Raw genomic sequence first — 24,500 nt, forward strand, 5'->3', positions numbered from 1 at the left:
AGTGTTCCCTAACCTTTGATGACGCTCGACACATGGCCCGCGTGACGAAAGCTGTAAAAGCTCCTAACTATACCCTGCTCTTCTAAGAAGACTTTTTCTAAACAGACATGGCAAGAAACTATTGCCTGGGCGAACAAATCAGCGCTACGGTGAAAGAATAGGAAAATTAAAAACCAAATCAATATACAAAGCACATATTTTACTTCTCTGACTATTTATTGCAGTTAAATTCGACATCAAAGTTTTTTTATTAGAACTCTTTACCAGGAACAAAAAAAGTAGTGGAGATTTTATTTTTTGATTTCGCACCAAGCTGAAGGCGACACCTAATGTATGTGCGGCATCACGAAGTTTAGTGTTCTTTGTTGTGTTTTGACTTCGCTAAGCCAATGAGATTCCTAGAAGTACAAGAAAGGTCATTTTCTGAGCACATGATGGCCACAGGCGTTGCGCTCCGGCAAAGTGACGCGGGCATTGATACTCTATAGGTTTAAAATTGACCGGGCTAAGCGATCACTTTTTTGGCGTGTGATGAACGGACGCGCACATACCCTGATAGCACCGTTTTTCCGCTTCTTTCCTATATTCTCTTTTCACTTCACAGGGTAGCAAACCAAACGCACGCTTTGTCAACCTCCCTGTCTTTTCTTGATGTACCCCTGCTCTAAAGCTTGGTATACTAAGGCCTCTGTGACCTTCGAAGCAAAACGTAATTTTTTACCGATGGAGAGTCCCGCGTTAGCAGAGACCGTCCGAATGTACATCGTCAGCGCGAATAAGTGCGGGTATACCCTGAAGGGGCCTCGCCACATCTATCACGTCTTGCATTCACGTCACGCGTGAAGTCATGACGCTGTGATCACCATAATTCACAGAATTGCACCTTTCCTGCTTTAATCTTTCAAAATGTGGACGTTATCCCCCACAGTGAGGTTAGTGGCTAAGGCACTCGGCTGACCCGCAGGTCACAGCTTCAAAGCCCGGCCGTAGCGGCCACATTTTCGATGGACGTGCAAATGTTTCAGGCCCGTTTGCCTAGACTCAGGTGCACATTAAAAAAACACATCTACAAAAACTTATACGCAAGAGGCCAAATAATAAACCAGCGGTGAGAGCAAAAGTACAAGAATTCAGAGTTCCGCTTCAGAATAGATTCGAGGCAATAAACGAGGTAACCGACGTCAGCGTTGACAAAACGAATGATCATCTTACTAGTATCATCAAAGAGTGTGCAATGGAAGTCGGAGGTACAGTTACTATGAACAGGACACTGCCAAACTATCTCAGGAGACGAAAGATCTCATTAAGGGACGGCAAACCATGAAAGCCGCCAATGCAACCGGCTAAATAGAGCTAGCGCAGCTTTCGAAGTTAGTCAATAGGCGTAAGGTAGCCGACATCAGAAGATATAACATGTAACTTATCACCTGCCAAGCCATAAACAGAGTGAGCGGTTGCGTAGGTTCACGTGTTGCTTCGCAGACGCGCAGTATAGGCACTTCGCTTATTCGCAAAAGGAGGATTGATGGCGTTGTGGGCGCTTGACAAGTTTACTTGCAGTAGGCATTCTGGGATTGTTTGAAATGGCAAATGCTACGCGCACAGTCATTCGTTTCCTCGCAGCGTGATTGGCGCGAGCACCAAAAATTGAAGCAGGCTACTAATTGAGAAGTGGACACGCACGAAGCCCAATCACTCTGTCGCGTTCCACCACTGAAGGCGAAGCTCAAGCGTTCTTCAAGATATCAATGCTCTGCGACAGAACACCTGAGATACTTTGCTACACTGTACGGCGGACAGAATTATTCACATCGAAACAAATTATATCACCTTTTAGCATTTAAAAATTTTAAATAAATATATAACATTTTATACCTCACAGGGGAGTAATTGTTACCCATCGGTTGAATTTCAAGCCACTGCTGTCCAATGATATTTCCGCAAGTAATTTGAGGCGACTGCCACACGTTCCTCCAAATACTCATGCAACGTGTTTGCCAAAACTAGCTCATTTATGTGGTCCGATGAAACGATACAGTTTTCGTGTTACGAGAAAAAAGCTTCCTCTCTGGAGCCCCCCTTGAGGCAGAAGTCGCTGGACGTCAGGTCTTCTAGCATACTATTTTAAGGGGCCACAACACCAGAACCAGCCTCCTCGAAAATGCATCCCGAATAAGGTATAAGGGCTGGGCCACCAACTTTGGTTGACCTGATGCCTCAAATACCCAGAACGACATGAATGAGGCATGTAACAAGTTCTTCTATCGTAATGAAAAAAGTGTTTTTTTGTTGTTTCGGTGAAGTTTCTTATGTATTTTCAAATATTAGAAAATTCTTAATGGCGAGTTGCTTTTTCGCCCACCATGCACGCGCTTTTGATCAATTCATTATTCAATAATTTATGAATAATTATTAATTAATTCATTGATTTATTGATTGATATGTGGGGTGTAACATGCTTTTAGAACCCACCAATCTGCCCATCCTGCTTTCCTTCCAAAAAGCGATGGCCGAGTGGTGACTCGATAGGTTCAGTTAACTCGACACTGAAACCCACGGTGGAAAGGTCCTCCTGCAACTCAGAATCTTTTGAATGATGCAGATACCCTCAGAAAACCAAGGTTTACAGCAAGTGACCTTCGAAAAGAAATAAAAGCACAGAGAGAAAGAAGGAAGAAGAAGAAAGCCCGGGGCTAGTGAAATGCGGGCGACGAAAGTTACAGTCCAAAGGCCTCCACTCCATCACTACTTCTGATTTGCTGACGCCTCGAGTTAAGGCGGTAGCCCAACTTCACCGCGCCTGCATGTATGGCAGCGAGCAACCAAGAAAATGCTTTACAGAAAAGAAAAGATAGAAAGGATTGGCCTGGCCAGCATGCGAAGTCCCGGAGGCGTAACACTTAAAGGCGGGACAACCGCAAAAGGTGGCGATGCGCATCTCATTTCGCTCGAGCCTTCCGGGCCACCGGACTGATGGGAAGCGGCGAAGGAAGGAAAGGAGCAGGGACAGCGCAAAGAGCGATGCAGGAGGGATGCGGGGCGCATTTCCATTTCGCACCGGGCTTGCCCACCGCCAGAGGACCTTCCAGAAGGGCACCCAAAAGGCGCTCAACCGCACACGCGCAGCACACACACCACACTGATGCGCAGGTCAAAAAAAAAAAAAAAGATGATGAAGACAGAGGACTCCAGCCATTCCGGAAAGGCGATGCCAGCCTCGCCGCAAAAACCGCCGGCCTTCTCGCACTTCAAAGAAGGCCTCGCGGATCCCCTGGAGACTCGTTCGCAGCTTTCACCGACCTCCTTACCGGCACCCTTTCTTTCCTTAGCCACGGGCTTCCGGCTTCCCTACAATACTCCTTACGCACCCTTTTTCGCCCACGCCAGCACCCAATCGCCTCGGGGAGACTTCTTCCGCTCTCTCACTCTCCCTCATGACGGACCGGCGCGGCTCGACTTTTGATTCGGCTGATTCGGCGCGGTGCCGATGCTCTCTGATCTCGAGACGTCAGCTACACAACCGTTGTGTCCCGGTACTTCGCTTGGCTCTGCTTTCATTTCTCACTTTTCTTCGTCTCTCTCTCAAAGCCTAAAGCTCATTGCATTTCGCGCTGGGCCCGCCAGGGATGATCTGATGCGCGGGATTCTTCGTTGCGTTTAGATGCCCGCCTGCCTTACTTCACCGTCTTCGAAACCGTTCGCTTATCATGATCAGTTTATTTTATCTTCTTTTTTTGGACTGTCTTTCTCGAGCTTCTAGAACCCCGAGGGGCCGTGCGTTTGTCCGCCCGGCGCCAAAAGTGATTCCAATTCAATCAATTCCTGACTTTTTTTTTTCGCCTCGGAAAAAAAAAAATGTCCATGCTCTAGAGAACTGGTGCAGAGAAGTCCTTACAGTATTCCTCGTGCAGCTTTACCAATATGAAGACAACTCGGAGTACACTCAAAGTTGTATTTGTAAATAAATACATTTAATTTTTGTACCTTTTGTGGATGTCGAAGCAATGTCATTTCATGGAAGCGAAGATGGTTACCTTTTATTTCGTGACTTTCGTCTCCTTTCCTCCAAAAATACGATTACGTGGAGATCGCAGAAAAAAGTTCGAGATCTGACGTGCTGGTTTGCCCACTGCAATACTTCTGGAAACCATTTCGTAGTATTTATTATGCATGCATTTTTTACGGTGAACAACTGGCCAGAGCAAAGCAACACGGGCTACAAGTAACATGGCTTCGCAATTACATTCCTAATTAGGTTTGATGAAATAAAGAGCTGTAATACAAACACTCATGTATAACTGCGCGCTGTTCATAGTTAAAATGCTGCACTCCTAGTTCGAATTCATTAGTTTTAAAACCCATAACTTGAAGTGAAAGTGTACTTATTGTAGTGCAAAGGAGTATCCACATGCATCGCTTCTTTAGCGTTATTATGACCGTTCAGTGCTTTTCGACGTCTATAGTGCGGCTGTTTCTAAATGAAGCCCGAATTCCTGCCTTGCAAGGCACGTTTAAACAAGTTACTAGTTCATAGAGCCACTGTGTACTATCGATTTCGAACGAAATCTAAACACCGGCAAGTATTGACAATGGTATACTGCGTACCCTCCAGTGATTACCACTGACAGGTGCATGCATTCTGTTTTGAGCACTGCGCAGCTGCGCACCTGTCCATGGTGTTAACAGCGTGCACTACAACATTAAGAATGCTTGCTGTTTTTCGCGTTTTATTTGACGCCGATAGTAGTGCCCACCAATTTCATATTGCTACAGCTTATTTCATATTGCTGCAGCAATTCCATATTTCATACAGCTAGCGTCACGCTGAGAAAATGGAAGGAGCAGCTATAATCCGTGCTGCAATTTTGTGCAACGTTGACCGTCAAGCTCATAGAAAGCAGATTCAAAAGGAGATCACGTAAATCCCGTCAAACATGCGCAACCATGTTTCGTTTTCTTTTTATCCTTTCGAATGCTTTTTCTTATCAGGTGCTGTGAAGAAGTATCAGATGCTGCGAGGAAGTACAAGAAATGTGCCAACATAAAGACGACATTGAATAGAGAAGCATCGACTACTGGGCAAGTCGGTAGCTCATCTTGACGGTTGTGAGCGAAAAAAATAAAGCATAAAAGGGAAAAAGTAGGCTAACGGATCACAGAGCTTCGCTAAAGGACTCCCATGCTGTAACCTTTCTCAGCATTGTAGTAAATGCGACTGGGCACACTCGTTCAGTTATACGGTGGTGAAATCTAAAATCAGGGAAGGAGTAGCACGTGAAATTGAAGAAGCGTATTGTGTCTACAAAGCAGGTGATGCAAGTGCCGTGAAACTCTCGGTCACATGACTTGCCACCGAGTTAGCTATCCTGGAAGCACGTGTCTATGACAATCTTCGTATTGTAATCGTTTCTTCAACACGTGTTCACGTCACCACTGATATATGTCTGTTGTTGCAGTATATTCTCAGTTTTTAGTGTGCGCTGGGGGCGCCTATATTTCTTATCTTTTGTACTTCTTTTTTTTGCGCACCATAATAAGGCTGAATAGGGCTGAAAATAAGCAGACAGAAGAGCGAAATGTAAGACAGAAACGTTTAAAAGAAAAAGTATCTCGTTTACTATACAGCACTTAGGAGGGGGACCGAATGATTCATCCATTCCATGCAGTATTGTTCACCTTGTATACAGATACCATGTAATGAGCTAACGAATCCGAGGATGGCAGAATGTAGTAGGTGAGAAAAATTCGCTGGCATAAATTGGAGAAGTCTCGCAAAAAACAAGGTAGGTTGTAGGTAATCGAAATATCAGTTCATCGTCCAGTGCACTAGGTTGACAAGAATAAGGATGATTTATGATGGTGACGAGAAAAAAAGACTATCTTATTTTCAGGCAGGTTATACTACGTGTGATGGGTGATACAGTTATGGTAAACGAATTCAAATCAGCAGTACCTTAGAAGAAATGTCACGCAAGGTTCACTGATCCTGTGCGCTCGGTGAAATTTGCATAATTAGACGTTCTTCCTCGACGTAAGCAAGAGTACCAGCTCGTGCATTAGCTGTGCACGCCATGTGTAATGTTTCCCGCTGATAATTTCGCCGAAGCAGTCAGTGTTGGTGCGCTTCTAATGAAACCCTATAGCTTTTTTTCTCGTGTGCATTGTTTTTTGCGTTATTTTCTGGCTGCGGAATACACGCAGACAAGCGGAATACAGCAGGTGTTTTTTGCCTGAACCTTCACGACGAAACCCACTAACAACAGAAAGCAAATGTGAAGGGGCGTGCGTGAACGCGAAGGTAACGCATGACAAGGGACCCGCTTAAACAAGCAATGGAGGCACACGGCTTACGTCGTTGGGCAACGTCGCCTCCTCTCCCTTTATACCTGAGCCCACTTTGGGTCGATAGCGCATACAGTGCCATAAATCATCTCGCTGCGGTGGTGACAGCACATTATTTTGCCTTTGTTTGTCCTAGAAAGAGCTTGAGAAGGGCAGCTTGGGCTATAATTCTTGCATTCTGTATTTATGTGGAAGCCTTTAGATATGCCACATTAAACACGGAAAGGGACCGTCAGCGGCATCAACGTCAGCACGAACAGGTGAAAAAAAACGCTACGGTCCTTAGAATTACTTGAGTGCGTTCTTTAGTATAAGGGCACACATACAAAACATCGACTTGTTGCTATGGTACCTCAGATATGCGCAATTATTGCTTTTTAATTGACAATCGCACATGTAAGAGCGCTGATTCTTGAGCAACCTTGGTGGGCGCTGCGGATGGGGTTGGCCGTTCGGGGTATCGGTTGGTGCTGTTTAGAGTAAGTGCTTCGCGATAATGGTGGACAAACAGACAATTACACAGGCAGGCAGACAGACAGACAAACAGACCGAAGTTTTTCGTCGAAGTTCCCTAAGAAATAATCGTCTTTAAAAAACATAACGTTACGGCGTGATCGGGATGTAGCAAGTCGCCTTATACGTGTCGTCATTCGTAACACCATGTTGACGTCACATCGGCATCCTCACGCGACATAGTCGCTTGACCAGATGTTCGCCGATCACGGTGGCAGTGCTGCAGAACCACTTGAAACGCCGCAAGCGGCGGCGCCTCAGATCTTGGAGGCCATGAGAAGTATCCGCTAGGCTTTAGAAAGCTTCCGGGGTGGGCGGAATGATAGATACAGTCACCTTCGAGGTGCCCTTAAAGAGGTACTAAAAAGAGAAAGGATATTTTTTTTCCGCGTATTAGAAAGTACAATTTCGCGATTTTGAAAACATCATGCACTATTACCGCGACACGATGCTCGGTAAGCGTGAAAACGTGCTTAAAGAAAGTGCAGACAGAGACGCCCCTCTGAGATTCCGGCACCAAACACCATGACGTCGTATATTTTGAAGGAGAGTACAGGGTCCTAATCCCCGTATTCTAGAACGTCCCTTTACTCAACGCTTCACCTTCACTTGAGAAAGCCGATGGGAGCGCCGTCTCTAGGCACGGCAAGTCACTGCCACTGACTCCATAGTTGAGGTCAGTGGTCACTGCATATAAGCGATGCGATTCTTGAGTAGCGCAGCGTTATTTTCAGCCGAGCAGTGGCACACTGTTCAACTCTGTGAAGTGAAGGGTGAAAGTCGAGTCGAGGATGCGTTCGTGAACACGAGGGTAAGTGACTTCTAGTCGACAAAAACATTCAGTGTATTGTCCTTTGTGGGTGCCGAAGACCTATAGCATGCAAAGCTTAAAAAAAACATAAAGCAAATGTCTCGAAAATATGAAACATGCATCTTGAAAATTTTGACGCCACGCGCAGTAATTTCGGTGGAGTGTTTGTAAATTAAACTTCGACCCCGATTTTCTATGCTAGTGATCAACTCACGATCGTGAAACTTACGACACGCGAGTGCTCGGAGTGCTGTTTATCAATGTAAACGAAGTCATTCCATTTCTCTTTGGTGTCATGAGAGAACGTGTGACGTGCAGTACAAGAGTCGTTGATTGTAGCGTTGTGTGCATCTGCTTCTTCCTCACGCCCCGTGCTAGATCTCCTGGTTTCTCTTCACGTAGCATGAGTCAACTGTCTCAGATCGTCGACTATTCGGTGCAATACCCTTCGAATTGTATGAAACATAACACAGCTAAGGATTGAATTGAATCGAATTTATTTGGAACAAGGTTGCGATGATCAAACAGAGCAAATGAGACAAGAATAGCAAAGAAATAAATACAGCAGGACAATCGCCAACCGCTATTCAGACGTTTAATATGAAGTAAAAACTAAGTAACAGTTCACTTTTCTATCAGCTTTCAGTTAGCAGTAAACACACGTCCTGTTGTTTGTTCTGTGGTTTGCGCTGTATCATCCTGTGCTTTAAGTACGAGTAAACTAGCCTTCACCAAGTTGTTACGTTCGGGTAGTTTTTTGGTGAATGCACAAGAGGGCTCTCTATTTTCTCACATGTTCTCAAACGAACTATGAGATGTCTCTTCGCGACCTTAACATGAATAAGGTTATTGCGTTTACTGCTCGAAATCACGGTATGACAATGAGGCCCGCTGTAGTACAGGAGGGAATCTAGAAGAATTTTGACTGGCCAATTTTCCTATCATCCACGTTTTTGTAAGTACTGGGTGATTCTGTATATCATCTTCCCTCGAAACATTGAGGTTGAGTCTCGGCACCAAAATAGCGCTTTCGTGCCTAGCAGCAGAGCAGCATAGCAGCCAATGTACAACGGTGGATAGTTGCCCTATTATGTGGTACGACACCATATGAGTGATGCTTGGCGATATGTTTGCAGGATAACAACAACACAATTCTGAAGTTCTCCTTTTCTGGAGGCCGCGAAAAAAATTATTTTCTCAAGCAGTAGAAATATATGCAACTTCTATATTTCATGTGCTCTCTCTCTCTCTCTCTCTCTCTCTCTCAAGCCGCTCTATTCCAACCTATTCGAGATAATTTATGCCATATTCGACAAAAATGACACAAGATGACGCCTGGGTGCCCCATGCACCGGGGAACTCAGCCGCTACGCTGATTGGACGAAACGGCGCACGAGGGCGCTTCGGTGCGCACCGGCATAATATCATGAAGATGTCATTGAATATTTTCTTTAAAGAGATCAAGATGCTTCCGGAAATTCGGAAACTTGTTAATTTATAGCACATATTTTTTATGATCTTGTTTTCTTTTTTTTTCATTTGAATTGCTGAAACCTACACAAGGTCACAATGTAGGATTGAGGTTTGAAACCACTAACTGCAAAAACAAATCTCAACAAGAAACCTCGTTATTCAGGTCCGAATCTGTGATCCTCCTTCGGCAGTTCTGATGAAAGTGTAACGTACAGCGGACATACAGTGACATAACCTCTCATTGCTGCAGATAGACACCGTCGTCAATAAAGCATTTCTCGTAGACAACGCTTACGCGAATAGCAGACGAAAATGAAATCAGCAAAAAAAAAATTACACTTCTTAAAGTCATTCCTATTAGAAGCCGAGTTAATGTCGAATGATATTAGGCGTATTACAGCGAAAAGAACGGCCTCGAATACACAGCGCCGAGATGATTAGCCACGCAAAAAGAGCGATGTACGACCGTTCAAAGTGAAGGAGTCTAAGGCGGTTGTCTAGGAGCCCACAGGTATTGTGCACTACATGTGTGTAAAATACGAATAACTGTAATTACACAAAGAACCCGGAGTGTGACGTGAATAATGAGTGCAAGAGTTATCGTAAGAGAAATAACGAAAAGTGTCGGCGGTTGTATGCACTGTTACTGCGTCACCACGACACTCGCCTGCTAGAGTCTGTATGTGCATGCATGAAAGATGTGTTACTGTTACAGCACAATGCTCTGGTGGAAGAAATAAATGCGCAACGAATCTCTTACATAAATAACTCCACTGACAGCTTCTGAAAAGATTAGGCTGACTTGTAATTGATTCTTCTTTACTGAGGTTTGATACGATGTGTGGGGTTTAACGTCCCGAAACCACCATATGACTGGAAGAGACACCGTAGTGGAGGGCTCCGGAAATGTTGACTACCTGGGGTTGCAAAAGGTGCATATACATTTAAGCACACGAGCCTCTACCATTTGACCTCCATGGAATCGGGGCCGCCACTGCTTAGATGGCAGATAACAATATTGCTTTATGAAGTGGAAGGTAAAATTTGTACGTCTTAGGAAAACGTTTCTTTATTCTGTCACAGTCTGATTCTCGATAGTGTAATTATGTAAGTACTCACAAAACATTAGTTCTAGGATATCTCAATTCCATCTATTTCGTTGTGCGCGCACAAACATTCATACATTGCTTGAATGCATTACGTCCCCGTTAATATGGTTTCCCTCGTTGCTTTCAAAGAACCTGAAGCAAATTAGTGATGTAACTTAACGCGTATTTCAGGTGGGCGTACATGTTTGCGACACAAAGAACCAACCTTCTGAGCCACAAAGAGTAGTTAAATAACAGTAACTAATTAATTTAATAGTACATATTGTTACGCACAAAAAGGGCCAGGACCGATGCGCCGGAAAAGCATCGTAGTCACAGTTCAGAAAGGAATCTTCTGTCAATGGTGAATAAGTCGCTAAGCACAAGTGAACGCCGAACATTGGTGAATGCACTTTTGAAGCACGTCTTTGCATTCGACTTTGCGCAGAAAGGCAAAGCACCCTTAATCCCTGCTTCTCGGACATGTCACACTATCAACACGAGTTTGACCAATCCGATTAGACAAAAGCCATACCGTGTTTCGCCATCCGAGCGGCGGATTATTAATGAGCAGGTGAACGAAATGATTCAAAACGGAGTCATTCAAGTGTCAGCGAGTCCATGGGCAGCTCCAGTAATTCTCGTTAAAGGGAAGACGGATCTTAGAGATTTTGCATCTATTATCACTGATTGAATGCTGTGACGAAAAAAGACGTGTACCCATTTCCACGTACTGATGATGCCATCGACTGTCTACATTCGGCCTCTTACTTTTCCCCTGTAGGCTTAAGATCGGGCTACTGGCCAATTCGCATGCATCCTGAAGATAAAGAAAAGAAAGCCTTTGTAACCCCTGACGGCATTTTCGAATTCAACGTGATGCCATTTGAACTGTGCAACGTGCCGGCGACGTTCGAGCGATTTATGGACACCGTTCTTCGTGGCTTGAAGTGGAGCATTTGAAGCTTGAAGTGGAGCATGGCTTGAAGTGGAGATGACGACGTCGTCATCTTTGACCGCGCCTACAGCGAACACAATTCATGTCTGGATACCGTACTGACTTGCATAAGAAACGCTGACCTTGTTCCTAACTCAAAGAAATGTCACTTCGGTAACCAACAAACTCTTGTTCTCGGACACTTTGTCGATCAGGATGGCATCCGTCCAGATCCCTAGAAGACAGCAGCCGTTTCAACGTTCAATGTGCCGCGCTCTGTGAAGGAGCTCCGCAGTTTTCTTGGGCTTTGCTCCTATTTTCGCCGCTTTATACCTAAATATGCCGATGTGCCGTATCCGCGGACATGTTTGCTACGGAAGAATACTCCCTTCGAGTGGACTCCGGAGTGCGACTCCTCTTTTCGTCAACTGAAGTTCCTCCTGACGTCACGGCCTGTTCTTCAACACTTCAACCCGTCAGCTCCAACAGAACTGCACACGAATGCCAGTGCATAGGAATTGGTGCCGTCCTAGTTCAACGCTACGGCAACCGCGAGCACATGATCACAGCGTCGTCGTCTGCCCTCTTGCTCCAGCTTGGGGTGGCCAGCACGTTTGTATGCAATCAGTCTCATGCTGCGATTGATCTGACTTTCTGTAGTCCTAGCCTCTGTATTTCTACATAGTCTTCTTTAAACTCGGGTACAAATAGCGATCATTTTTCTATATTGTTTGATCTTGTATGTCCCGTGATTTCAATAATCAGGCAGCCCTCTTATCACATCAACTTTAATACATTTGAACAGACACTACGTGTGATTTTGTCAAAACGAACCGAGGTAAACAAAAAGCGACATGTGATCAACTTTAAGGATGTTATAGAACAATCTTTAAATAAAGCTAAATTCACAGTTCAGGCCTCTAAACAACGCCGTTTGAATCATTGGTGGAACTATAATTGTTCACGTTATTACAGGCTAAGAAAAGCAGCGTGGCGAAAACTGCTCTATAATCAGTGCCCTAGAAACTGGAGCGATTACAAATAAGCGGCTGCAATTTTTAAGCGAACAGTTGCCGCTGCGAAGGATAACTTTGATAGCCAACGTTCCGAGTTCCTTTCAAAGCCTGGCCACAGGAAATCACTTTTCAACTTCCTTAAAGCCCAAAAAGTAATAACACCATTAACAAACCTTGAATCGACAGTTTCAACGCCACGTGAGTTGCCAACTTTTCTGGAAAATATTGCTCAAGGGCTGGAAATCCACTTCACGGCTGCTAACTTTTACCATTCGCCGTGCCCGGTTAACAGCGATGACTTTAAAGAGGTTACAGCGTCGGAAATAGCACAAATAGTGAAAATATCGCCCAATTTTGCTACAGATGCCGACGGAATAACTGCATCGGTAATAAAAAATAATTCATAAAGTATCACCTTAAGATTTGCTTGCAATAGCTAACCACTTCATCAGAAATTTGTGGATTCCGCCTGAGTGGAGAATCGCGAAAATAATTCCTTTATTAAAGAAACATGGAGCGGGGTTTACTTTGGATAACATTAGGCCTATTTCACTCACATCTAATCTGGTAAAACTAATCAAAAGACTTCTGCACATTAGGATAGACAACTGGTTAGACGAAAATGCAATTTTAAGCCCATGCCGAATCGGATTCAGGCATGGCTGCTTCGTTTGGTGAGCCCATGTTGATCTGAAAAGCAGGATAAAACTATAGCTCGTTCTAATAAACAGGTTTCCGCCTTAGTCACTTTAGATATTGCAAAAGCTTATGACAGTGTGGAACATATTAATCTAATGAATTCGCTAACGCACATCGGGTTACCAAGTTGCTTCGTGGCATGGGTTTACTCTTTTCTAAAAGATAGAGAGTTCCATTGCTCTCAATCTGGCATGTCGTCTTCAAAGTATAAACAAACTAGAGGTCTCCCCCAAAGTTCGGTATTTTCACCATTAATATTTAATATTATATTGTGCACAATTCAGCACAACATGATGTACAGGTGTATGTATACACTGACGACATCGCATTTTTTGCTACAGCTACAGATATACATACATTATATCAGATGCTACAGTTTTATATGTACGCTCTGGAAACGTAGATAGACGGCATTAATCTATCAATAAACATCAGGAAAAGTGCAAACGTAGTTTTTCCTACAAGTTTTCCAGTGCAGATTTGCGTACTTCACAGACAGGACTTTATCCCGCAGGTGAAATCGGTTAAATACTTAGGAGTGACTTATACTGAAAACCTAAACTGGAGTCCGCATATAGAAAATATGGCAACTAAAGGAGCACAGGCACTTAGGATGCTTCGTAGACTCAGCAATAAACGTAGTAATTCACGTCGTGATGTGCTAGTAATGATATATTGTATGTATATTCGCCCAATATCGCAGTTTGGCTGTGTCTTGTTTTCTGGAGCACCCGCCTACAAAATCAGACCACTGGTACTACTAGAACGCGAAGCGTTACGTTTATGTCTTGGGCTCCCTAAATTTGTCGCAATTAATATTTTATATAAGGAAGCACGCCTGCCTTCTCTTCATGCTAGGTTCCACATACTAGCAGTCCGTACCTTCCTAAAATATACGCATATCCACATAGGAGGTCACAATATGTTTTTAATAATGAGTCGACGTCCTTTTTTAACCAACAGTGGTCTAGATTCAAGTGTCCACAAGTCATCGTCGTACAGAAGGCTTGGAAACATTACAAGTTATCCTTCGTCAAGTACGGGTACTAAGAACACCTATTAAAACAATGAAAATTGTGTTTGACAATATTTTTCCTAATAATTGCAAAACTCTTCCCAGTAGATATCTAAATGCCATTTTGAAAGACCACCTGGCAAGATTAGACATAAAGATTGTAATTGCAACTGATGCTTCAGTTCGCGAAGAGAAGGCAGGAGTGGGAATTGAATCTTCAGTGTTGGATTGGTCTTTTTTGATTCTTTTAGCCGATTTTACATCTATTTATCAAGCGGAATTACTGGCAATTCTCTTAGCGTTACAAAAATTACCTCAATCAATAACAGAGGCTATTATTCTTTCAGACTGCTTGTCTGTGTGTAGTTCATTAACTGCGCCTAATATGTCCAATGTTTTAAAAGTATTTTACGACCTTGCCCCAAGACATTTATGACTCATTCGCTTGGTGTGGATACCAGGGCATAAAGGTTTAACCCTCAATGAATATGCAGAGGCACTCGCAGAGGCCTCACATAATTATTCCATAATTTCTATATTGCCGACGCTAGCATTTATCGCCGTGAAACGCTTTGAAAAATTTGTCATGTCAGATCAGTTTGAAACAATCTCGCTTGGTGACATCGGATTTTTCTTATCTTAAATACCCTTGGAAAAATCGATGGTGCTCCTCTAGAATGGCGGAGACATCAATTACGAGACTAAAATGCCGAGTCCCCCCCCCCTCCCCCCCTGAACCTTTCTCTACACAGGTCTGGTCTGGCACAGTCCCCCCTTTGCCTCCACTACAATGAGAGGGAATACCTTCACCATTTCCTCTTAACATGCAGGTTATACACAAACCAAAGGAAGATACTGTTAGAAGAACCTCCCTGTAGGTTGGCTCTAAATGTATCCCATCCGGTGGTCCTCTCCTTTGGAGCAACTGAAAAGGGATTTAGCCACAGGAATGTTTGCGAAGCCGTATGGGATTTTCTAAAGGCAACAAAACGATTAGAATGTTAAGCTGAGGCATAAATTCACTTTATTTCAAACCATCATAGCCTGTTTGTTATTTGTATTACCTCTATTTTATTTCTAATCTATCGTTTACCAATTGGTTCTTTGTTTAAACATCGTTATCTAAATAATCAGGGTGGTAAACCAACTCCACCTCACAAATGAGGCACCGTCCGTTTCATGGCCGATCCACCGTGGTGGGTTGCGCCAGGACTCCGAGGAACAAACAACAACCAACCAACGTCCACCCACCTTCATTTTTAGAGCGAAAGCTGTTATGAGATCACAACTCGGGTCACGCGCAGTTGCATGTTGGTCCACCGCCACCGCCGCCGCCTGTGTCCGTAACCACATCATGCGAAATTACGAAAAACAAACCTCGCACTATTGACAGGGTGGGGCTTGAACCCGGGTCCACTGGATGCCAGCCCAATATTCTACCACTGAGTAACGCCAGTGCTTGTAACTTGCGGAACTTGCCTCCAAGGCAGCCATGACCTAGCACCAATGACACATTGGGGCTCGGAACCCCGGTCCACTGGGTGCCAGCCCAGTATTCTACCACTGAGCTACCTCGGTGCTTGCGACTTGTTGTCAAACTTGCCTTAGGCAGGCTTGACGTCGGGAAAGCAATCGTGGTAATACGGCTTATAAAGCGTATTACAACAGCGAAAGAACAACCAGTCATCGCACAATGCGAATAGCGTAACGAGTGGGCCGTTCAATGCTCCAACCCAAGCTTGTTCTTGTTTCCCTGTTAACTGTGGCGCATACCCACTGCAGCCACAATTCCTCATTGTCGTCAGCCACTGCATGGACAATTGGCACAGAATTCCTAGCAATTGTTTAGTAGATACCACGCTTCTCAGAAGAATGGCGAAAAATAGCATAGCGAATGCCGGTATACTAAGCAAAAGTTTATTATTGATGCTCTAGTGGGTACCAAGCAAGAGTGTTTGCAGTAGTTACCCAATGAGTGTTTTGAAAAGGCTCTGAAAGGCCGCCCTTCTAGCTTTCGCTGTGACTGTGCTGTGCCTACCGCGCAGGCCTGGCGTTTTTTTTTTCTTTCCAGGCATGCGCAACAATATGATGTATAGCACGGTGACTTTAGTACAGCAGCAGCAGCAGCGCTCCTTCTACGCTCGATAAGGACAAGCTGGATTCATTTTATCAGCTTTGTACTGGCTGCAAACTGTACTTCCCCTGCACATAACTTGCTCTGAAAACCAGCTATATACGAATTGATTCCACTTCGAACTTGCATACACCAAGAGACGGCTTGTGGTCTAATCCGATTTTAATGAGACCGTTAAGAGAAGCTGCGCAACGATTTTCGTGCGCCGACGAGCGCTGACGCAGTCGGTCCCCCGAACGTCCATAAATCGAGGCACAACAAGCAAGGTAGCCTGCCTCGGACGTCAGAATTCCTTCTCATACTTATTTACCAAATACTGCGGAATGAAAGTTAATCGGAATGTACGGCACTCCATAGATACAACTCGTGTGGGTGTTTTTTTTTTCTCTCCTTTGCAGCCATAGCGTAACCTTTACGCCTCGCGGGTGGCCCAGTGGGAGTGCATCCTTTGCATTCAGCAGTGCATTATGTTACCTGCTGTTTTTAGCCACTGTTACTTTGAGTATATCAAACTCTAACACACACTGTTTTAAGGCAAGCGTGCAAGGGGGAGTTGGAAAGCTGGGAGAGCAGATCAAAATGAGAAGTTTGCCCATAACGTGTGGTAGCTAGCACAGGACCGCATTAATTGGAGAAGCTTGGGTAAGGCCTCACAGCTGGTGTAGTAGGATTTGTGACTGTAACGAAGAGGACTGCTCCAGCGTCGATAATTATTCCTTTCACGCAAGTTATGCTGGTATAAAGAGTTTAAAATGGTACTGACACCTTTTTTTTCGAAGGCGAGTTTCGTAAGCCATAGAAATCTCTATACAGGGACGTTTCAGTGCAAGTGTGACACTCAGTCCATGCTGACCATGTGTTTCATTTTAATGTTAAAGTCGATTTTCTCATGGCACACCTAGCGACATTGACACTACCTTGCCGTCAGACTACAGTACTGATTCTGGTGACTTCACGCAGCAGTCTGGCCAGTTGTGATGACGTCAAGCACCAAAACTTCGAAAGTGGCAGCATGTGCGTCACCTTCTCAATTGTCTGCTCTCGCCGTGCCGTCGTGCGGTCACTAGTCATCCAGCATACCTGTGAAGCGAGTGAACTGAGTCTGGAATGTTGTAATTCCACATGCTACCGCCTAGTGGCGCTGCTCATGCCATGCCAGCATGTGATAATCGCTGGGGACTCGAATTTGAATCGATGCGCAGAAGCAATCAAAGAGAGGGTACGAGGTGACAAGAGGGTTGCAGTAGGAACGTTTCCAGGATGCTAGCTGGAAGCAGTCCTGAGGCAAGCGAGCACAAAACTCAAAACTACAGCTGATAGACGAAACCTCATGATAATTTCAGGCTGTTTAAATTATGTCTTAAATGAGGATACGGCAGGGCTAGCAACTACACTGGTGAAAGGCGTCGATGACATGCGCGCCACTTCTCCTCAGGTACAGGTAGTGATATGCACGATACCGGAGGTACCGGTGCGTGACGGCAACCTGCAAAGAGCGGTTGTCAACGCAAACCAAGAGATATGGCGGATGAGTTGAGAGAAAGGCTTTGAGGTGGTGGAAATAAACAGAGAGGTGCAAAGGTGGGGTGGTTTTCAATGAGACAGAATTCACTTCGATAGGCGGCTAGGTCATGAGGTGGGTTGGCGACTCTCAGGACGCGCAGTCGCTTTTTCGGGGGGGGGGGGGGGGGGAGGGCACGCGGGCTTTTCGCGGTGCAGAATAGCTAGTAACGAGCGAAACAATCAGGGAGACTCTTTGACAGGTGGTATGGACAGATACGATTCCAAAGTGGCACCAGTATCTAAGATAGATAGAGTCCAGGGCAGAAATAGACGTAGCCACGAGGGCCGAGCCAATTCAGACAAAGGGTATATTAACATGCAGGGTGGCGGGAAAAGGCTGAAGTGGGAAGAGATAGAAGAACAGATAAGGTAGGAGAAGCCGATGGTATAGTGTTTTGTAGAAACACATCTTAGGGACATGGAACAACCTCCTAACAATCCAGACTACACGTGGGAATATTGTAATAGCAGCAGAAAGGGGATGGTATTATGGCATTCATTCATAAAAGTACAGACTGGCAAAGGGTCAAGCAGGAGTGCAAGGAACATTTATGGCTAAAAGGGAAAGCGGCAGGGCAAATGACACTCCTTGGTTTGGTGTACTTGTGGACGGGAGCAAAGGCCAGAGAGGAAAACCATGCAATAGTAGAGTGTATATCAAAGGACATTGAGGAATTAGGAGGAGAGTCCGAGATAATTATATTAGGAGATATGAATGCGCACATAGAATATATAGATGGGTATACCAACCCAACAGGCAAAATGATCATGGATATGTGTGAAAGGCATGATTTGATCATTGGCAACAGTACCGAGAAGTGCGAAAGGAAAATAACATGGGAGGTAGGAAGGCTGCAGTCGACGATAGATTACGCACTGACGTCACATAGGGTGTATGATAAGCTCAGGGAAATGCACATAGATGAAGCTGGCTCCAGAAGTCTGGGTAGTGATCACAAACGTATGAAGCTAAGTTTTGGAAGAGCAGTGAAAGTGGGAAGGAGACAAGATGGGCAACTACAGGAAAATTTTTGTTCAGAAAGGCAAATAGAAATAGCTACTAAAGAAATTAAGAAAGTAATCACTGAGCATAATGAAACAGCGTGGACATACACGAATCTAATTAGACTGTTTGAGATAGAGCTTGCTAAGCCACGTGACAAGTCACCCCGGAAAAAAAGACACAAGTCCAAGAGTTGGTGGGATGAGAAAATTAAGAGAGCCATAGAAAAGCGCCAGGAAGCCTCTAGCAAACACAGACATGCAAAGCAGTGGGGTGAACCGACAGATGAGGTTGAAAGAAAATGGGAAATCTTTCTAAGCTGTAGAAGGGAAGCATCCCTTCTGATCAATGAAAAGATTAGAAGAAATGGGGCTCAGTGGCTGGCAGAAGTACATAAACAGGATAGAAAAGCAGCTACGAAATTTTAAAACCATCTTATTTCCCCAAGAAATGAGACGAGCCTAGAGCAGAGGTTTATAACTACAGCTCAAGGTGCTAGGCTAGAAGGGGACGAAGCTATTGAATATGTAAGAACAAGCAAGACAGAAAATTTTCAACAAAAAGTGCCTTATCCACCACAATAGACAAGAATGAATCAATTGGCGCAATGGCTCCATTTTCACAACGAGAGTGCGCAAGGGCTGAGAAGAAGGTTCCTAGTAGTACATCAACAGGCCCAGATGCCAATGCAATTATGCTGATAAAGACGTTGGGTTCGAAGTCTAAGCAGACTCTAAGATAGGCAGTGAACGAAACAATAATCGATGCTGAAGTCCCCGATGGATGGAAACTTAGCAGGATGAGCATGATCTATAAAGGGAAGGGGACAAAGCTGACATAAACAAGTATACCATCCAATAACAGTGACATCAGTGGTCTACAGGCTGGCGATGCAGATTATAAAGGAAAGACTGTAGACATGGATAGAGAATGAGGGGGTGCTGGGGGAACTCCAGAATGGGTTTCGGAAACACAGGAGGTTGGAAGACAATCTGTTCTCACTGACACAGTGCATCGAAATAACAGAAAAGGAACACAGGCCCCTGTGGCTAGAATTTCGGATATCAAGGGAGCGTACGATAGTGTGGTTCAAGTGGACTTGCGGGGAATACTGGACACACTAGGTGTGGAAGATGGAGTCACCAATCCTTTAAACGATATCTATAAAGGTAACAAGATAGTTATAAAGTGGGAAAACCAGGTATCCAAGGCCGCAGAGGTAAAACGGGGGCTTAGGCAAGGGTGTCCTCTGTCAACCTTGTTATTCATGATGTACGTACAAGGATTGTAGACGAAATTAGAGGGAAATGAACTTGGCTCCAACCTCTCTTTCTTCAAACAAGAAAAACTTATTGGACAGGCACTACCAGCATTGATGTACGCAGATGATATAGTGCTAATGGCCGACAACAAGGAAGATTTGCAGAGATTGATGGACATCTGCGGTAATGAGGGAGATAGTTAGATTCCAGATTCAGTAAAAAAAATATGCTGTGATGATTTTTAATGATAATGAAGCTAGAGAGCTTAAAATACAGGAGGTCACGCTAGATATAACAGATAAATACAAATATCTGGGCGTATGGATAAGCAATGGGACCGAGTACCTAAGGCAACACGAAATATATGTGACGACTAAAGGTAACAGGAATATACAGCAGTGATGAAAAACAGGGCACTTTGGAATTACAATAGGTATGACGTTGCGAGAGGATTATGGATAGGGGTCATGGTTCCTTGTCTGACGTTCGGCATTGTGGTCTTGTGCATGAGATCAGAAGTTCAAGCAAGAGTAGAAATTAAGCAACGTGGAATGGGTAGTCTTGCCTTAGGAGCTTACGGGAATACACCAAATCAGGGAGTACAAGGTGATATGGGATGGTCATCATTTGAGGGCAGGGAAGCTAGCGGCAAGATAAAATTTGAGAAGCAATTGAGAGAAATGGGTGAGGAGCGTTGGGCTAGGAAGGTATTCAGCTACTTGTACATGAAGACTGTCGATGCAAAATGGAGGAAGCGAACTAGAAAATAGACTGATAATTACCTAAAAAACAGCAGGGGGGCAAAATCAAAAAGAATTATCGGTTAGTAAGAAGGTGAAGGAAGCTGAGACCGATATGTGGAGAATTGGCATGATTAAGAAGTCCGCACTAAAGATCTATTGAACATTGAAGCAGAAAATTGCCAAGGAAAGGATCCATCATAATACTCGGGATAGTTCTCTACTCTCGGAGGCCAGGACGGGAGTATTGCGAACCAAGACATATCGGGCCAAATACAAAGGGGTAGACACGGTATACAGTGCGTGCGGAGAGGAAGAGGAAACTGCCGAACAGTTGATAATGTTCTGTAGAGGGCTTCACCCTATAGTTCAGGATGATGGCGCAGAGTTTTTTCAAAGCACTGGGGTTTAGGGACAGGGAGGGCAAAATAGACTTTAAGCTGGTAGAATTAACTAGAAGGAGGTTATTTGATAGGTGGCTAAAGTCAAGGCACGAGTGAAAATTAAACCCTTCACTGCAATGTACGAGTCCTGAGCCTCACTATTTAAAGGGAAAAAATGAATCTAATTCTTGGTTCACTAAGTATTATGGCTCGGGGGCGTTAGCCACCGCCCGATCCAATGGGTACAGCCATATCAATCCATCCATCCATCCATTTGACGTCAGGGTACAGTGAGAACAAAAAAAAAAAGCGTTTAAAAGCTTGCTGTAGTTAATTTTTTTTACGGCGCACTCACGCTCACAGATACACTTGCCACACTTCCGGGAGCCTAGCCTATTATTTGACGCAAACAAAAAATAACGAACAGTGAAAATTTTCTTGTCAGTACTTCTTCAATCATGCCAACGTGGTTAAAAATAGACACGCGAAGAGCTTTAGTTTATAAAGCAGCATATAAGAGCTCTCTTTAATGCTTTTTGGAATGGAATGTTCGAAAACGGACCTGTGTAAATGAAATAAAGGATGCACACATAATCCACAAAACTCCAGGAATTGATCTTAATAACCAAGCTAGGCATACGTCGTATTCTTCATTGAGAAGGCTTCTTAAGACTTGTTTAACCTCGTTTTCCACACAAAGTTGAAAAACGAAGAAGAAAAGTATAACTGAATGAATTACAGGCAAGGGTTCTGAGTTTGAAGATATACCACTGCTGCGCGTAATTTACCCTGCGGGTCAGCAGCCAATACGTACCTTAGCCACTAAACTACCGTGGCGGGGCTTCTTTTCGTAAGTACATCCTCAATCGAACAACAAAAACAACAAGTACTACTACTACTACTACTACTACTACTACTACTACTACTACTACTACTACTACTACTACTACTACTACTACTACTACTACTACAGCTAATATTGCTACGAGAAACGTAGAACCTTTGACACTATTCGGGCCATGATTGCAAAACCTTATCAAGTATTCAGCGCGATGCAGAAGAAACGCGAGCAAGCTTCTGGACAGAACTGATGAAATGAAACTATCAACCTGTAACCCTTAATCTGTTACGACGTGTTGACCTAAGATGAAATGTAGCTCGTATGTTGTTCTTTCAACTATCGACACCTTCTATTATGGCTCAAGTAGGCAGTTTTAGAGTAGCGCTCTCAAAGCTCTGGCTTATTGTTTCTCGCCACTGTGGATGTATCACAAACTAACCACTTAGATAAGCGCATTACATTCCAAAAAAAAAATTGTACTGATTCAACGCAAGTCCCCCCCCCCCCTTCCACAAAAAAAAAACGCAATTCTAAACCATTGACACTTGTACCGACAATGCGTTCTTTCAAGTGAAAGTCCGAGCTGCCACTCTATGCGACTATACCGATGCGAGTCTGACGTGCGTTTCGATACGCGAGCGAAACCGCGTTTACGCGTGGTTAAAACTACGTAACCACCGCTAACCGTGGCTCACAGAATGGACGTTTATGCGGGAGTGCGACGACGTGGACGAGGTCGTAGTCTATATTTCGTGTTGTTCGCGCAGCTACCGATCCGGCAAAAGTAAAAAGGTTTACGATTGCTGGCGTCGCGGATGCGGCGAGTTTTATTGACTTGGGGCTTTCTTTATTTTTGTTTTCATTTTTTTCGCGCCACCAATCGTATAGTACTACAGTTGGCTCGGTTTCGCTAGAGTCGATCGAGAAAGAGAGAGAGAGAGAACACGCCGAGCCACGTCTCTCCACTGCCGGTCGCGTCCGTGTCGCAATCGTTACTTGTCCTGCAAAAAAAAAAGAGCCGTGTGTTCTCAAGTTCGTTCTCACCTTGAAAGGCTGCCTCGAAGCCCACACTCTCTGCAGAGCACATCACACAGGGAAATCCCGCAGCAGCAACCCACAGCCCAAACACGAGAAGCGCGGCCATGTTGGGTCGATACGGAGCCGGCATGGGTTCTTTTTTTTTTCCGGGGCAGAGCAGACCCCGAAGTCACACAACCGAAAACCAAAACTGCACAAGCCTCCGAACGTTACTCCACTCCTTCACAGGTGTAAGTTTAGGGTCAGTGGTCGTCCGCACCGACAGTCCTACGGTCGCTGAGATGCTCCCTCGCTTGGCCGCCGTCGCTTCTGGACCCTTCCATCGGGAGACGGTGTGCTCAGTGTTTTGACTCCGGCTCGCGGTTGGTGCCCGGCACGCTGCCCGATCCGAAGCACTCCGTCGTGTGTATCGAGTGTGGAAGCTGGTGGACGTACGCTCGGTGTTCACGCCCAGAGGGCACGACATACACGCGCAGTCCCCGACTCCACAACGCGAAGGCAGCGCTGCCTCGTGAGAGGTGCGCAAAACGCTATCGCGGCGACGCTAGGAAGCGCGGCGGGCGTTGGACTCTGGGTATCGATCGAACCGCGGGGACATACGCGGCTGCACGGGAAACCCTCCGAACGACAAGAGTGTGGAAGCGGATCCATTTCAGAACACCACGAGGCGAGCAAGAACTCGGGGAGTTTCTTGAGGGACTGGTGCTGACACCTTGCGATCGGAACTTCGTCGGCCATTTTGATTCGATTGCATGGCCGCCGAGCAGCCGTAGTTTGACTGTTTTTCCGAGAAGTTGATGGCTGTACTACTCAGCGAAGGCACAACGGTTGATTTAATCCTCAAATGAACCGATAACTACTCAGTATTTCATCTCCGTCGTGTTACGCTGACGCAAGATCTCCTCCGTATTTGTCCCTATTTGACACCACACTTCCGTACCACCTAGGTAGTTCCGAATGCCACTTACAAGTCGGCACGTGAGCTGTATCATGGTGACACCTATTGGCCACGCAGAGCAATACCGAAAAAAAAACCGTTACACTTGTACAGGCTGACAACTTCCCCAGGTCCTCTAGTACTGTCCCATCTATGTATGTGCTAGTGTCCGTTTATTTCGTGCCTTACTAACTATGCCCTCCAGCGTTGCTTTGGATCTAATGTCGGACTCTTGATTTTCCCAGATGGTCGCAGTTCTGTGTCGCATGACAGACTATCATTAAATGCGTGTAGCTGGCTCACTACACACTTGCAGCCTCTTGTGTGGACGCTATAGGGTTACCAACATTTCAGTGAAGTCAGGACCGACAGGAGTGGGGGGGTTCGCAAATTTGGGGAAACAGTGAAATCAGTTCTCCTAATTGCTATATCTTCCACATAAATATGCTGCTTCCTTATTATTGCAACCTTGTGAAGTGGTACTTCAGCTCACTACGGGCTACTTACAACACATCTTCTTGATGATGAATGTACTCGTAAAGTTGTCGCACTTCACGTGGAAATTCTGCTAAAGCCCTTCGCTGCCACTGCTAGCGACCACAACACTGGTCCGTCTGAGAGACTCGTGCGAACTTTGTGTTCCATAGCATGACACGCATTCCTGAGCGTGCGTTGGATCACGTTTGAATTTCTAATTGAACAATC

At 44.9% G+C, this 24,500-nt stretch overlaps 1 protein-coding gene across 2 annotated transcripts in view; it reads right to left on the reverse strand.

The window, feature by feature from the left end:
* The window catches only part of LOC119181638 (pikachurin), a 173,252-nt gene extending 149,981 nt beyond the window's left edge, over positions 1 to 23,271 (reverse strand). For both annotated transcript variants that reach the window (XM_075875762.1, XM_075875761.1), the window contains exon 1: positions 22,865 to 23,271. In XM_075875762.1, the coding sequence (XP_075731877.1) occupies positions 22,865 to 22,988 (124 nt within the window). In that variant the 5' untranslated portion in view covers positions 22,989 to 23,271. The remainder of the gene's footprint in view (positions 1 to 22,864) is intronic.
* Between the last annotated feature and the right edge of the window lie 1,229 nt (positions 23,272 to 24,500).

Source organism: Rhipicephalus microplus, chromosome 10 (genome assembly GCF_043290135.1).
Source record: "Rhipicephalus microplus isolate Deutch F79 chromosome 10, USDA_Rmic, whole genome shotgun sequence".
NCBI lineage: Eukaryota > Metazoa > Arthropoda > Arachnida > Ixodida > Ixodidae > Rhipicephalus > Rhipicephalus microplus.